Source organism: Vicia villosa, linkage group LG3, assembly GCF_029867415.1.
Source record: "Vicia villosa cultivar HV-30 ecotype Madison, WI linkage group LG3, Vvil1.0, whole genome shotgun sequence".
NCBI classification, from domain to species: Eukaryota; Viridiplantae; Streptophyta; class Magnoliopsida; order Fabales; family Fabaceae; genus Vicia; species Vicia villosa.
Genome location: NC_081182.1, coordinates 171,543,476 through 171,560,772, shown reverse-complemented (window position 1 = coordinate 171,560,772; position 17,297 = coordinate 171,543,476). Strand labels below are relative to the sequence as shown.

At 36.2% G+C, this 17,297-nt stretch overlaps 1 protein-coding gene across 1 annotated transcript; it reads left to right on the top strand.

The window, feature by feature from the left end:
- Positions 1-15,777: 15,777 nt before the first annotated feature.
- On the top strand, positions 15,778-16,887 carry LOC131659388 (F-box/kelch-repeat protein At3g23880-like). Its single transcript, XM_058928588.1, has one exon. The coding sequence runs from the start codon at positions 15,778-15,780 to the stop codon at positions 16,885-16,887; it is 1,110 nt and encodes a 369-aa protein (XP_058784571.1).
- The last annotated feature ends 410 nt before the right edge of the window (positions 16,888-17,297 follow it).

Here is a 17,297-nt window from a genome sequence, read left to right as displayed (position 1 = left end):
TATAGGAGAATGAATTAGGGTTGTGAAACACAATCAAATCTTCTTGAATCCATTACTTGAAATTTGATTTCAATATGATGTTAAAGTTTCTAAATTTGTCTAAATTTCAACCCAATCTCCATAAATTTTATTTGCACGAATTTTTATTGATTGAGAGGTAATTGATGATTAGATATGACTCTTTTATGCCTTTGAATCAAATATTTGATTTTCTTTTAATTTATTTGATTTTAATCCTTTTCAATTGAATAAAAAATCATAATAAATTAAATAAACCTAATACATTCGTGGGAATAATATTTATGGTCTTGGATAACATAAGGATGAGGATTGGATCATAAAGAGTTGGGCCCCTTTGCAAAAATGTTAATTTTGAAGCCTTTTTCTTCACATTTTTCCTCTTGAAATTGCCCAGCTTTAACAAGGCATATCTCCCTTAATTTTTAAGATATGGAGGAGTTCTAGGACTTTTTGGAAACCTCAAGATGTCCTCTACAAGCCACTTTGGAAACTTTTTCCATTTGAGGATTTTATCTTGATGATATTGGCTTTGACAAAAAACTGCTTTTGGTTGACTTTCAAAAAGAACCTATAATCTTTTGATCAATATCTCTTAAATAAAGCATTTTTGGACTTGGCTTGTGAGAGACAAAATTGTAGAGAATCCAATTTCCATCAAAATGAGCTTTGGGATGGAAAATTTTGGATGTTCCATGTAGGAGTTATGGCTGGTCAAAGTTCAGTTGACTTTCTCCTATGAAACCCTAATTTAGAAACTTTTGAGTTTGTTGATTTCTGATCTTTTCTTGATGAATCATGATCAATCCTTGATCAAATGATGAATGATACTTCAAAATAAGTTTGTTGACAAAAAATCAGGAGTTTTGACTGTACTTTGACAACAGTTGACTTTTAGGTCAAACTAGTCGATTGTTGACTTTCTGAGCAATTGAGTGGTCAATCCTTGGAATTGAAGCCTGAATTTTGTCATGGAGATAGTTTGAAACATCATAAGCCATATGAAATTCATTGGAGCCTTTGATCCATTGGTTTTCTTTAGAGAAATCAAAACCCTAATTCCTTGAGCCATTGTTTAGGAGGATGTGTCTTTGAGCCTTGAACTTTAGTATGAGCTTGAATAGGGAAATGAGATGGGCAAATTTTGGGGTATGACAGCTGCCCCTGTTCAATTTTCTTAAACCTGAAGATGTAGAGTGCTTTGTATGCCAGTCGGTATCTTAAGGTGGAAGAGGATTGAACACTAGAGTACCCAGAAATTTGCACCATTGGGGATAGGCTTAGAGATGCCATCCGGATATTTGGGATATGAAGTGGGCTTTAAGATGCCACCTTTCGTTCGTGGTAAATGAGATTTTGGAAGGTTGATCGTGTTAGCACCGTTCGTGGTAACTGAATTAGATCTTGAAAAGATGATCGTGTCTACACCGTTCGTGGGGATAGAATTAGATCCTTAAGCGTTGGTCGTGTCAGCACCATTCGTAGTATCTGAATTAGACTTTGGAAAGGTGATCGTGTCCACACCATTCATGATGATGGAATTAGATCTTTGAAGGTTGACCGTGTCAGTACCGTTCGTAGTAACTGAATTAGATCTAAGTCTCTTGATTATCTCTGAATTATTCATGGAGAATACCTGAAACTAAGTATCAGAACTAAATCATAGTCTTAATTATCTCTGAACTATCTCTGGAGATTACCCGGAACTAAGTATCAGAATTAAATCTCTGTCTTGATTATCTCTGAACTATCTCTAGAGAATACCTGGAACTAAGTATCAGAATTAAATCTTGGTCTTGATCATTTCTAAACTATCTCTGGAGAATACCCGGAACTAAGTATCAGAAATAAATCTCTATCTTGATTATCTCTGAACCATCTTTGGAAGATATCCAAAATTAAGTGTCAGAACTAAATCTCTGTCTTGAATGAGCGTCAGAATTAAATCGTTGACTTGATTATCTTTGCACTATATCTAGAAGATACTATTCATTTGGTTTGTAGGAATAGACTAAAAAACAGTATTAATTTTATGCAATGTCGTGATGCATGTATTGTAATGTTTATTTTTGAAATGAATGAGATTGTATGCATATGCCATGAGGCGTATATATGTTATGTGTGTGCCATGAGGCGTATGATGTATGAATGCAAAAATTTTGTTAATAATGATAGAAGATTGTAGCAGCGTCTGGCGGGGAAAATAAATCCTTGACTGTTGTGGAGAATACAAAACCCGAGGATACTTAGCTGGGGATTTTTGGCTTCTGCTTAGGGATGAAAGCGATTTGAATGATTGATCTTGATGTACCCTGACTAGGGATAAGAGAGATGAATAACCTTGTTTGGAGAAGAGAAAAGAATCGGGGAATCGGCAGTGTCGAAGATGTAAAACTCCATTGAGGAACTAAGTCTTTGTTGGGACGAGAACATTTGAAGGTATCTTCTTAATGATTACTCTGTGGGGACATGATCCTGTGAAACCGGCTTTGTGGGAAGATATGGATGTCTTGAACGTTGCCCCCAGTGATTATAGCACTTGCCATTCATGGACTCGTATTGATTGGAAAACACCAATGAGTATTGATTGAAGTGTTGAACATGCTTTGCATAGCTTTGCCCCAACTATTTATGGAATTTGAAGAGATTCGCCTCGCAAGGACCTTATGAGATGTGTACTGTGGATGATATGCCCCTAGTACTTAGTATGATGCCCCTGACTGATCGGGAAGTAGCTTCAGACCCACTTGGATGCATGCCCTTCTCTTAATCTTGACCTGATTTCCTCAGATTGACTGGTCGAAGCATGTCATGCCCCTTGTATTCATTGACTTCTAATCAACTGAGTTAGTTATAAGAGACGTTGTTACCGAGATAGTTTCGTCTGTCGGGATGACTTTTAATCATTAGTTGTACCATGTGCAGATTCTTTCTGATGCTAACACTTGAAATTATGTAGCAGAATATGTTTAATAATGACTTCATGAGATGCAATGCATATGACTGACTTGAGTTTTTGAAAAACATTAAAACAGGAGATGTAAAAGCGTGATGTTTATAAAAACGTGATGTTTGTAAAAACAGGATATCAACTCAGCATGTATGGCAAATCTTAACGAGTCAGGATACTCTTTTGGTGACAGTATGCTTTCGAACTAACCATGCTTCAATTAGGAATTTCAAGGGTTGTAACGTGGCTTGGTTCACGGTTTAAGAAACAAAGGATAAAGGCTCAAAGTTTATTTGTACCCGTCCCAATCTTCGTGATGTTCTTCGAACCTATGCTCAGTTAAATTTTCGTTTAAGTTCCAGCCGAGCTTGAAGTCGTAACATTGGCATTTGATGATGGTTGAAGTATCAGAGGTTTAATTTGGACAGGCAGTCATCCTTTGTTGTAATACTTTCTTTTTGTCGAAGATTTGTAGTGACCTCCTTTGAAATGTTTTCTTTTGTCGAGGATTTTTAGCAACCTCCTTTTTTGACTTTGTTATCCCTAACTTTTTCCTGAACTGTTTTATTTTGAGATTACAGTCAGCGGGATGTTTCAATTTTTGATAAGTCCCCTTCATAGGTTTTGACTTAATAGCTTTTTTCTTTTGATAGATGTCGACTGCCTGACTTAATGGTTACGGGAACCCATCATTATTGGTATAAACAACGGCTGGTATAATTGAGTTAACTGAGTAACTACCCTGCCCCAGGTTATGATCAAGGGTTTTGAATTGCATATGAAAGAAAACTTCTACTCCTTAGGCTCAAAAGGGGTTGACGAGGGATTAACATCCTTATATCTCTACTGTTTTAGGAATTGAAACAATGCCTGTACATCGTCAACATAGTCCGTTCAAAAGCGTACTGTATGAGGTTGCAGTATCGTTTTCGTCATCCTCCCTCAAAAGACTTACAGCTTAGCAGGAGTTTAACATCACAACATAAATAAAAAGTAAAGACACAATTTAAATGAGTGAAAGCGAAGTAATTTATTCAAGACAGACATATGCAATGCACTAATGATGATTATTGAAACAGATAATATCTATCATAAGTCGAATGTTTAAACAAACAGAAAAGAAAATTTGCAAATAAAAGTAAATCTAATAATTCGAAAGACATCTTTCTAGCCATCCACAACATCAGCCGTCTTGTTGTGATTAGGCATGGGAGCAGTGATCACGTTAGGGGTTGCAGGAGGGTCGAACTCAATTTCGCCTGCGTCGATCATATCTTGGATCTTATTCTTCAACGGCCAACAATTCTCTGTGTCATGTCCAGGACTATTAGAATGATATGGGCACCTCGCATTGGGTTTATAGCTAGGAGCAGAGGTGTTAGGATTCTTAGGAGGATCCCTCAGGGTAACCAAATTTGCCTTTAGCAGATGTTGTAAGGCCTGAGCTAGCGACATATTGATCTTTGTGAATTGACGCCTGGGTGTGTCTTGTTTGTTTTGACGACCTTGTTGAGGCGCCGGTGTGGAGATCGTAACTGCCCCAATAGATTGGTCATGGTCTCTCCTTTTCTGCCCATACACAGCATTAGACTCTGACTTCCCATTGAAATGCTTCTTTGTAGCACCTGAGGATGGAGCCACTTGAATCTTACCACTTCGTATGCCACTCTCGACATGTTCCCCAGTCAGTATAAGTTCAGTGAATCTAGATGATGAACTTCCCAGCAAATGACTATAGAAAGGACCAGTCAGTGTACTCATGAACATATCTACCAACTCTCGGTCAGCTAAGGGAGGTTGAACTCTTCCAGCCAGGTCTCTCCACTTTTGAGCATACTCCTTGAAACTTTCTTTCGGCCCCATAGACATACTTTGTAGTTGCATTCAGGTTGGCGCAAGGTCAGCATTGTATTGGTATTGCATATAGAAGGCATTTGCCAAATCTTCCCATGTATGGATGTTGGTACCCTCCAATTGATAGTACCATTCGAGTTGAGTTCCAGATAAGCTCTCTTGGAAAAAGTGGATCCATAGCTTCTTATCGGTAGTATGAGGTTGAATCTTCCTTACATAAGACCTCAAGTGAAGCTTAGGACAAGAGAATCCATCATACTTAGCAAAGGTTGGAGTTTTGAATTTCGGAGGAATAACAACCCCTGAGATGAGTCCTAGTTCTTCAAAGTCTAGCCCGGGTACCTTCTGAATTTCCATGGCTTTCATACGTTCTTCCAACAACTTATATTTTTCATTAGGATGTTCATCCTCATGGTAATAATCCCCTTCTTCTTCAGAGGGCTTGGCAGAATCATGATTACTTTTTGCATCAGTTTTGATACTAGCATCGTCATCTTGCTCATCTTCGTCACTGTCTTCAGAGGCTTCGGCATCCCTGAGTTGCAAGATCGGTCTAAGCCTTTTCCCCAGAGTCTTCTTGCCCTTCTTCTTCTTCTTCTTCTTGGTAAGGATGGTTTTCAGCTCTTCTTGCCCCTTGGACAAATTTAGAATCAAAGCTTGGAACTCAGCGTTCTGAGCTTGGAGATTTTTGACAGATTGTTCAAGATCCATTTTCTTACTGAAATAAACAGCGGAAAGATGAGATAATTGCTTTATAAAACTTGTGATGAAATGTTTATGAATGGTATGATTATGCGTATGCAATGTTTTCGAGGACCTTGGAATTCAAATTTGTTTAAAACCAAACAAGAAAAAACTTTATTAATAATGCTTAAGAAAAATGTAAATTGATTTATTATTCTCTTTTACAAGCATAAAACTAGGAATAAAAATAATAATAAAGATAAAAACAAAGTCTTCAAGTCTCCCATGGACGCTTCCTTTTTGAACCAATGTAGGCGTTGGCCTTCTGTTCGTCTTGAAGTTGCCTCGTAAGCTCCATCACTTTCTTTTCTTTAGCGCGAAATTGAGCTTCAAAAGTGTCTCTTTCTTCTTTTAGTTGAATCCAAGACCTCTTTAACTCTTCAATGTCAGTTGGCATGTCTGGATGAGCAATAACTTGAGGAACTTTTTCCCCGCAATCGGGTTCCACAATCACAGGTCGGACATATGGATAAGGCATGATGAGGCATTGAGCACGAGTGCACACCCATCTGAGGTAAGGCCCTAAAGGAATGGAGTTCCTTTGCCCCAAGCTCTTGCTATCAATTCTATTTACCATATCCCATGCTCGTATAAAGTTCAGGCGGTGATTTTGAGCATCATCTTCATAATCAAACACAACCCCTTGTATAAGCATCTGATGAGGACTATCTCTTCGAGCGTAACCAAACTGACGTAGGGCCAAGCAAGGGTTATAAATAATACCCCCTCATATGCCAAGTAAAGGCACATTAGGATATTGTCCACAGCGGTCGATGATAGTAACATTCTCTTTGGATAAGGAAAGCCAACGAATATCAGAATGAGAAAGTGACATTATCCTTTTATGCCATTTCAACCCTTGGTCGTTCCTCATTATTGAGCGAGGAAAGTGCGAAATAAACCAATTAGATAGCAAAGGTATGTAACACATAAGAGTCCCTCGTTTCTTCATAGTATGAGTGTGAAGAGAGTGTAGGATGTCTCCAAGCAAAGTAGGCACTAGGTTGCGTGTCAGAAATATCTTTATGGCATGCACATCTACGAACTGATCAGGATTAGGGAAATAGCACTAAACCATAAATGAGTAGAGCTAATATGTCTTCGAAGGCTTGATAACTCATGGTCTTCAAAAACATGCGAGCTTTTCCGAATAAGAACTTAGCGAGGAATCCTTTGACTCCACTTCTGGTTTCCCAATGACCTTCAATTTCAGACTTCTTAGATGTAAAGCAGCAGCAATAACTTCCAATTTTGGAATCTCTTCCAAACTAGTAAATGGAATCTGATCTTGGATAGGGAGTCCAAGTATGTCAAAAAACTCCTCAATAGTAGGTACCAGCTGATAATCTGGGAAAGTAAAACAATGGTGCTCGGTGTCGAAGAATTGAAACAGTACACTCATCATCTCTTCTTTGAAACCTGATGTAACCAAACTAGGCAAGAGACCATGTCTTTCAGTGAAGCGGGAACCTCCAGGAATCTCTAATACCAACTCTTTCAGCTCGGCAGGTATCTTCACAAAGTTAACTCGAATGGTGTTTCTAGTCTCCATGACCTACAAAATAGAACAAAGATGAATTCCTTGGTCCTCGAAACGGTTAGTAGAATGATATGTCATGATGCTTATGATGTCATGATGTCAGGTAGATAACAAACACAAACAAGTCACACAATTGCCTTAAGGTTAGGCTTGCATGTAGTCCAGAGGTGCATACCCCCCCCCCCTAAAGTTTAGTTGGTTCAAACCTGTCCTATATAAAGATCGGGTTCTAGGGAGCTCATATCATTGATCTTTCTCGAAGGCACTTATTTTAGTTCAGCAATCGAATCATCGACCGAAAACTTCCTGAAATTCCATTCCATATGAGTATAGCTTCGAGTATCAACCAACTTCAGTCGGAACCAAAGCCAGCCATCTCGCTACTTTCTAATAGGCCAAAGTCAAGTTCAACTAGGGTTCTAAGGGCAAATTAGTGCTTAATGACACCACGCGGCAGCCAAGCATTTCCTCAAGTCGGATCCCGAGGAACACCAGGACAAACCAATGTGTCACACTAACGATGGCCATCATATCAACCACATCAGTATACGCTGTGCAGTCTCCTTGATCTCATGCCATTTGCCTAAGGTACTCAGATCCGGGTTAGGATCTTTCACACAGCAAAATAACCAAAACAACCTTTAAAAATAAATTAAACAAATCAAACAATTAAAAACATTTAAGTGAATCCTAAGCTTTTAAGGTAACCCCTCTTTTATTTGAAAAATTCCCAATAGAGTCGCCAGTTCTATAATACGGTTGGAGAGGCGACTTTTTGAAATGTTGCGGATAGCAAGAGTCGCCACCGACTTTTATTTTATCCAAAAGAAAGGCTAAAAGAACAGAAAAAAACCTTTAAAATAAATTTTGAGTTCGGGGGGTAATTTATACAAAGGGAAGGTTTAAGGCAACCTTTGCATCCATGGTTTTCCATGGGCTCTTAATTGCTTAGCTCTTTTGAAATGTTTGAAAATGTTTAGAAATGAAATAAGACTTTAGCTTGTAAATAAGCGTAGCTTTTTGAAGGTTTTTGAGAAAAGAGTAGAAAAGGATTTAAACCAGAGCAAGCAATTAGGAGCTAATTACTTTAACGTTGTAAAAGAGTTCTTTTAGCCTTTCAGGGCTATCCATACCATAAGAGGGTAGGAAGTCCTTTTATTTGGAGCTTGAAGGGTCGTCGCAATTATCGTTCGCCATAAGACTGTCACTGCCATGAAGAGGGCAGGTAGTCTAAGGGAAGGATAAGAATAGTCATTATTAGGCAACCAAGAGGATACCTCAGCAATAATCGAAAGGGACTGTCACATCATCGTAGACAACCTCGAGGGACGAGATCATATAACCGAACCGAAGGCAGCATCATTGGGACTTATGATCTTTAATGATGAACTGGGGGCAACATTTGCTGAGGCGTCCTCGTATCCGAGGGACTTGACTATTCTGCACTGAAAAGGCAACAAGGCAACAGGCAACAGGCAACAAAAGGGGTTACCATAAAAGGTGTGTGGGTTCACAATCACGTGATTCAATTCAGATATTTATCTTGTAATTAATTATTCTAAATTCAGTTCGAGATTGCACTCCCTAGAATTACTAACCACGCAGTTATAATAACAGTTTAAGTGCCTTCAACGCCAAACAATACAACCCAGGAGCAGTCACAAAATATAGCCATGGGGAAGGGGAAGAAGCAATAAAATAACCCAATAAAGCAATAGGTTAAACACAAGTAATAATTAAAGAAGAATTAAAGGAGAACGAGTTTAGGGTTACCGAAGGTTCGAGCTTTGATCGGTTGGTTAACCCTGAAAATCAATGAAGAAAAATAAAAGGGGTGAATGTAGGAGGAATTCATTGACGGTCGAAACAAACCCTAATTTAATTCATAAAGCAAAATTAAAAGTAAAATGATATTTAAATAAGAAAAGTATTAGAACTTAGCTTTTCGATTGGTATGGCACATGTCCGAAGGATCCTGAGGTAACCCTGAAAATTTGCACAAAGAAATGAATTTTTAGTGTATGAATGGTCTAACGACAATCCTCGCAAACCTTGATTAGGGCACAAGTTAACCATGGTTAATAAAATAAATAAAAACCAGATTAATTAATTATTGGTTTTCAACCTAATTAATTAAATCGGCAAAAATAAATTTTCGATTAAATTGTCTAACCCTAATAAGTATTAAAATCAATTAATAAAAAATGTTATAATTAATTAGATAATTTAAACAACTAAATTAAATTAACCATTTAATTATTTAAATCAAATAAGAATTATCATTAACAATTAAATCAAATTAATTATTTAATTATAAAAATAAATATTGTTATTAATAAATGATTTTATATAAAAAAAGAAAATTCAAAAAGAAGTTTTATTAAAAAGAAATTTTATTAAATAAAACAACTAAACAATATATAAAACATATAAAATAATTAAACAAATAAAATAAATAAATAAAACTAGGTTATGCAATAAAAAAAATTGAAACTTAGCGTTTTGGATCCTGTGTGGTAGGGCGTAAAGAGACCATGGTGCGCTTGCATGCTCGGGTGCATTGGATGAGAAGTGATCGAGATCCAGTGGCTGCTGAGACGAGGGAGCATGATAACGCATACGTCTTAATGCGTGGGATCCTTGGATTCAAAAACAAACCTTCGCGCGTGTTCTGACCAATGAGGGCGTGACACCTCTTCATCTTCCTAATCAAAACGCCTGCAAGATTAGCTACGAATTCTCTACGCATCCAGTTCGTAGAAAATTGATCTGCAATTTATAAAAACCTATACGTGCCCAATAAATATGGCGCGACCTCATGGACGTGATCGTCCAGGTCTCACGATCATCATGGTACATGCAATTAGTTGCAATTTGACCTAACAAGAGAAACCCCAATTGGAGCTCTCAAACCCTAACAATTGCGCAACACTCATACGGGCATATAAAAGCGATTAAACATCCAAATTCATTCAATACATCATAACAAATAGATATATGCAATCAAAACATGTGAATGATGCGTAAAATGTTGTAATCGAAGAAAAGTAAGATCGGCCAAACTGTGAGTGATCGGAGAGGATTCAGAGCGTATGATTTGATGTGAATGATATGGACAGCTTCAGAATTGTCCAAGGAACGTATTGGAATGCTTGAAACTCTTTGAAACACCTCCAATTTCCAAAACCGATTTGAATTTTTTCTTGAACTTTGGAGCTTGGGTTAGGGTTCTTTTTGCAGAGAATTTCGTCCCCTAGTGATCTGCCAAGCTTATGCTCTTATAGGATAATGAATTAAGGTTGTGAAACACAATCAAATCTTCTTGAATCCATTACTTGAAATTTGATTTCAATATGATGTTAAAGTTTCTAAATTTGTCTAAATGATGAATGATACTTCAAATTAAGGTTGTTGACAAAAAATCAGGAGTTTTGACTGTACTTTGACCACAGTTGACTTTTAGGTCAAACCAGTCGATTGTTGACTTTCTGAGCAATTGAGTGGTCAATCCTTGGAATTGAAGCCTGAATTTTGTCATGGAGATAGTTTGAAACATCATAAGCCATATGAAATGCATTGGAGCCTTTGATTCATTGGTTTTCTTCAGAGAAATCAAAACCCTAATTCCTTGAGCCATTGTTTAGGAGGATGTGTCTTTGAGCCTTGAACTTTAGTATGAGCTTGAATAGGGAAATGAGATGGGCAAATTTTGGGGTATGACAGGGAGACATAGGCTAGTGGTATATATATACATTACAGATTGAAGCATCGCATGTGCACCATAAAGAATTGGCTGGATCGAAAATTCTGGTTGTGTCTTTTGTAGAGAATCAATTATGTTTTTTTCCTTCAGGTGTGGAGTATCGGGCTTCTCTTGGTTAGCTTATCAGGTCATCGACAGTTTCTTCCGGATCATTATAATGTTTCTGTTTGTTGTGGTTGCAATTGGGTCTGTCTTTTGCAATGTCAGTTATGTTTGTTTTCCAAATCATTCTCTGGAAGGCTGCAGTGATTACATTATCTTAGTTGTATTTTCAAAAGTCGTAGGTCGGGGCTCTAGCTTTTAGTGTAAGTTTATGGGTGTGGCATTGTATTTTTGTTGGTTGTTATATTGTATCAAGGTTTTGCTGAGTGCTCCTTGTTAAGTTTGTCAGAGTTGCTGCAGCTGTATTTTTTAACAGATTGCCCAGGTCTGGTGTAAGGGTTTTTTCTTTGATTTGGTTAGATCATGGGATGGGGACTGTCTGTTGGGGTTTTGGTGTGTTGTTATTTTTCTAGCCCGGGCTCTGATAGATTCGTGCTGCTGGTAACACCCTTCTAAAACCCCGCGGAATATCAAATAAAAATTTAGAGTAAAACATAAAAAGGGTATTACAACTTCATAATATTAAAAACAATAAACCATGTCATGTATTAGAAGGAACGTCAAAACATATTATTCAATGATTATGTTAACACAACGGAAAATACTTCAAAACTGAATAACATCAAACAATCGAAATTCACATCAAAATTCACCGATTTAAAAAAACAACAAAATATTATTCCAACATAGGAAAATAATCCATTAAACAATTCTAAAATAAACGTCCCCCAGTGTTACAAGACCAGAGCTTGACACTGACACAACCGAACTAACGAAGTAACTCTACGAGTTATCCTCACCAAGCACAAGCCGCTACTCCTTAATCTGAAAAATATCAACAGTAAGGGTGAGTCTCATTCGCAATTAAACAATGTTATCGGTTCATAAACGATAAAACATCAACAGTATAATATTCACCCAATAGCAAATACATTCAGACAATATACACATCTACCAAATACAACCATTAATCAAACACACAACATTATAACATTGGACCACTTCCATTCATGTTATAATGATTCATACACCTAATGCAATGCAACTATATTCATGTGGTACCAATCATGGGATTCACGTATCTCAACGATCCAGCATCATCAAGGATACGGCTACCTCCATCACTAATTCCACACAATGGGAATTAGCGACCGCTGATCCATCTTCATCGGGACACAGGCACCATATGATTAATAAATGCATGTAAAATGTAATGTGCATAAAGACTGCCAATTAGTATCATATAGATAGATATATGAAATGAACACGAGCCTTAGCCTTTCTACCAATGTATATCTCAACAACCATTCAATGAGAGAGAACTCTTCCTCATAATTGTTTCTATATTTATGGTCCTAGTCAAGTACATAAGAAATAGAGTATCAACTTCCTAACCAAGATTACAACATGCCACATAAAATCCTAAATTACCCCTCCTCATACATTTTTTCACTAACCCAAGCCCTTTATGGTAACTTACTAAATCAAATCTACCTAGCCAATCACATTATTCTAAACAAACAAGTGGCATACATTTCTCAATTTTATCTATTGACATTATGTTGTTTACAAGGTAGATTTTTTCCTCGCCCATTTCAAATCCTTTTGCTATATTTATTCACTTTCCCTCTCATTCATTTACCTCACTTTCCCTCTTCCTTTTCATTCTCTCTCCCTGCTCCCTACAGTTACCGAGGTTTGTTCCTTTTTCTCATTGAACCTCTCGTCTCCCTCCTACCGATTTCTCCTGTAAGTATGCATGATTTCCCTATATTTTGTTCTTACAGATTTCAGTTGCTATACTGTTTGCAGATTTTCCAACTTCTGGTGTTTAGGATTGGTTGTTTTGTAATCGTTTGAGTTTAATTGCAGATTTGAGTTGCTTTTACTGTAAAAATGCAAACTTTATGAATCTTCGTAATCTTTTGTTCTCTTCTTCTTATGTTTTTAGTTTTTTCTTAGTTTCAGTGATTTGGTTTTCGTGTTTTATCCTTCTTTCAGTTTCCAAAGTTGATTTATTGTGGTATGGTTGTTTTATCTACTTCGTTTAAAGGATCGTATGCTGTAAAGCTTGAAACTTCGCTTATTTTCATCTTCTTTCCGTTTCCATTTCAATAGAACGAGTTTTCACAATGTCGTTAACAGTAACAGATGGTGTTTTTTTTAGTTCACAGAAGCAATCATGTCAAGGGCTCCAATCATGATAAGCGAACTTAAACTGGAGCAGAATGTTTGGAAAATCGTTATGCGTGTGGTTGATATTTGGACTGTAAAGGAGCGTAACGGACAACAACATCTTGAGGCTTCATGTCATGATTTGCACCTTATTTCCAGTTTAATTTCAATAATATTTATCAAGAAGAGGGGTTTTTGTTTTGTCATTAGGCGGATCAGATTCATGTGGATACCCGGTCTCGAGATCTTGACGTTTGGAAAAATATGTTGCAGGAGAATCAGACTTACATGGTTTAGAATGGGGAAGCATTATTGAATAACATGCCTCTTAAAGTTTGTAACAAAAAATTAATTAATTTTTTAATCACGCAACAACCATCACTGCCTTAGACGTTCCAAACATTCCAGCCCACACTTTCAAGTTCAAGTCCTTTACTGAATTTTTAAACAGAGATTTTATAGTTGACCGCCTTTACGGTATATCTTTTTCATCTCTTGTCTTAAAACATTTTCATCTTTACTTCAAGATGATTTATAACACAAACAATTGGTTTTGCTTAAACTTGATAAAACATATTTCATTTGCTTCAGACGTCATAGGCTTTATCCAGCAAGTAGTTCATACTCAAGGTGCAGGGGCAGGAAAGAAGGTTTGCGTTAACTTGACGTTGGAGGATGAATGGTTTGTTCTTCTTCTTTTACACAATAGGGTCATATAAATTTGTTTTGACTTCTTAAACATATTAAGGATGCTTGTTGTCTTGACTCTTAGTGGTGCTAAAATGGATATGACTTTATGGGAGACATATGCCAGCCAGTTCATGAACTATACTACTGATGGACAACTGGTCCTCATACTTACTCATTCATGGTGTAGACAAAGTTCATGCAATGTCCATTTCTTTTGTTCATATCATTATATTACTTTTCTTTTAATGATGTGAATGTAATTGTAAATTATTTTTTCAGTTAATGGAAAGCTTAACCTTTCCAATGTTTGGAGTGGGTTAAAGCTTCTTCTGAACCATGACCATCCTCAGGTGGCTGACTTTAAATCAAAGTATGTTCATCAATAATTTTCCTTACATTGAGTGATAGCGACCTTAAGGAATGGGTTGACGAAGCCAGGAATGGTTGGGCGCTCAGGAGAAATGATGGTGGAATGGACATTGTGCTTGTCGTTGAGATTTGCCATAGTGTGACTGATGAACTTTGCTTTTGGTCTACGTTCTTGAGGAGGAAGAAGACTGGGGAAGCAAGTGAATTTCCACAGACGGCGCCATTGTACTTACCTAGGAATCAAAACCAGAAAGGGCCACGAACGTCTTGCATGGTGAAGAGAAGAGGGGGTGTACCTGTAAGGTACTCCAACGATCAAGTCAGAATGGTCACAGATACTAGTAAGGGTTTAGGGCTATGAAAATGTATTACATGACCCTCTTAAGGGAGAGAGTTTATATAATGCCCCCAGGGCACGGCCAACGGTCTGAGTTTTTGGGCTAAGCCGTGGGTTTAGGCCCAAAAACTCGTAACTACCAGAATTATAGGAGTAGACCTAAGGTTTCTGGTGGATTGCTCGACACTAGCCGTTAGGCGAGTAGAAAGGCGATTCTGGTCGACACGAGGTGAGATCTAGAAGGCCAAAAGAACGCCTAGGGACGCGGGAGCCAACCTGCTAGGATGGGTGGCGTCGTGCTCGGTGTCGAGCGCGGGGAGAATGCCTCCTCCGTCCGTGAGTGATTGGGCTTAGGTCATTGTGTCGTCTCAAAGATGGACGTGAATTGGGTCGTGCTTTAGTGTCTGGCAAACATAGAACAAATCTATTTTAATTTTATGTTTCTATTTTATTTCAAAATTTATCCCATCAAATATGTAATATTGGAAGTTTGATATTATTATTATTATTATTATTTTTTTTTTGAATTTAAAGGGAAACATCAAGGATTCTTTAAAAGATTATTTAGGCAGAAAATAGTGTTGTTAATTATAGATAGTTGGTTCCTTAAAAATATTAATAATTAATTTATGATATTCAAATTCATAATTATTTAAGTAGAAATAAAAATTATTTGTTTAAACATATTTGCACGTTTTGATTTGTACATAGTAAAATTAAATAGTATTTTAAGTATAGACTCAAATTATTTAATTATTGATTTAGTACATATTAGAATACGATAGAAGAAAGTTTAAATAAATAATAATTTATATGGCAAAATAATATTGTCAATTATTCTACTTTTAAATATTATATATTAAAGATGATGATAACAACAACAATAATAATAATAATAACAATAATAATAATAATAATAATAATAATAATAATAATAATTAATTTTAGGTTTTTTTTAAACGAAGTATTTCATATTCAAAATCATTTTAATAAGATTATGAAATAATAAAAAGATTGTTTTAAAAATTATGGGTATTTTTTAGTTGAACATAATGAAGCAACTACTATATAAAATAAGAATTCATAATTACTTATTTATTAAAGTTTAAAGTGGGAAATAAAAAAATTTTATTGCCGTAAATTATGCTACTTTTTTATATAAATGGTTTTCATTCTTAATAGAGAATTGAAATATAAACTCTGGTATAATAACCCTGTTTCAATTGGTTACCTTAATGGAAACCCTAACATTCCCTTCACCTCACGCACCACCACTCCCCACACTTCCGTTTGATCTCGTCGCAGATATTTTCTACAGACTCCCTGTCAAACTCCTCCTTCAACTTCGCTGTCTTTGCAAGTCTTTCCATTCTTTAATCTCCGATTCCAAATTTGTAAAAAAGCATCTTCAATTGTCAATCAAGCGCCCCCACCTCATTGTAAGCTCTACAAACAACTTAGGTGAATTACTTCTCATTGATTTCCCAATGTCTTCTGTTTTTTCAACTTCTACTGTTATGCAAACACAACTGAGTTATCCTATTACTGGTAAAAGTGTTGAATACGGTCTACCTATGTGTTTGTCATCTTGCGACGGTATACTTTGTTTTGCCATTAATGCCAATTCTGTTGTTTTGTGGAACCCTTCCATTAGAAAATTTAAATTATTGCCTCGTCTGGAAAGTCCATCAGAAATAAATACGATTTTTCTATATAGCTTTGGGTATGATCGTTTCATTGATAATTATAAGATCATTAGTATTTCCTTTTGTGTTAACGACCAAATCGATGTTAGTGTTAATACTATGGGTACAAATTTCTGGAGAAGAATACATGGCTTCCCATATTGTAACAAAATTTGTGGATCAGGAGTATTTGCGAGTGACACTGTTAATTGGTTGGCATATGATGCTTCAAGTACTTCTTTGCATGCCATTGTTTCTCTTGATTTGGAGAAGGAGTCGTATCAAAAGCTTTCTATACCTGATTTGAAGAAGGACAATTGCACATTGGGGGTGATCAGGGATTGCTTATATATATTTGAATGTAATGATATGTTTTTGGATGTTTGGATGATGAAAGAATATGGCAATAATGAATCTTGGACTAAATTATACAATGTTCGTTGTATGAAAGATCAGGTTTTCTATTCCTATACCAAGGCTTTATATATTTCAGAAGATGACCAATTCCTGATAAATTTTTATGATTTGAGAAGTAAAAAATTAAAGCTGGCTATTTATGATTCAAAAAATTGTATTTGGAAGAATCCCGGGACTCATAACGTCAAAAGTTCGAGCAACGTAGAAGTTTACATTGAGAGTTTGATATCTCCTTGTTCTTGATATTAGGATGTAAAAGCTATGCTTAGTCACTCGAGAAACAAATTCAAGTCTAGCATTGATATGGCTAATTTATGTTTATGTTATTTATTTTATGAATTCTCCTTTGGTTTTCTATAATATTTGAGATTTAAATTTATATTGTCTGCTTAGTGACAGGTTTCTTTGTGTTCGTTTTTAATATTGTATAATCTCTTATGAAATGAATTGAATATGCTATGTTATCATATTGTGATTTCTTTTTTAAGAGTATTAAATTAAAATTTATTACACAACCTTTTGAAATTTTGATTACTGGTAGTATATTACTTGTCCTATGATGAACTGTACTCTAGTTGTAGGAAAGTACGTAGTATTTTACAATTTTAAGTGTCATTCTTATTCTATCAAAAGATTTAAAAAATAAAAGTATA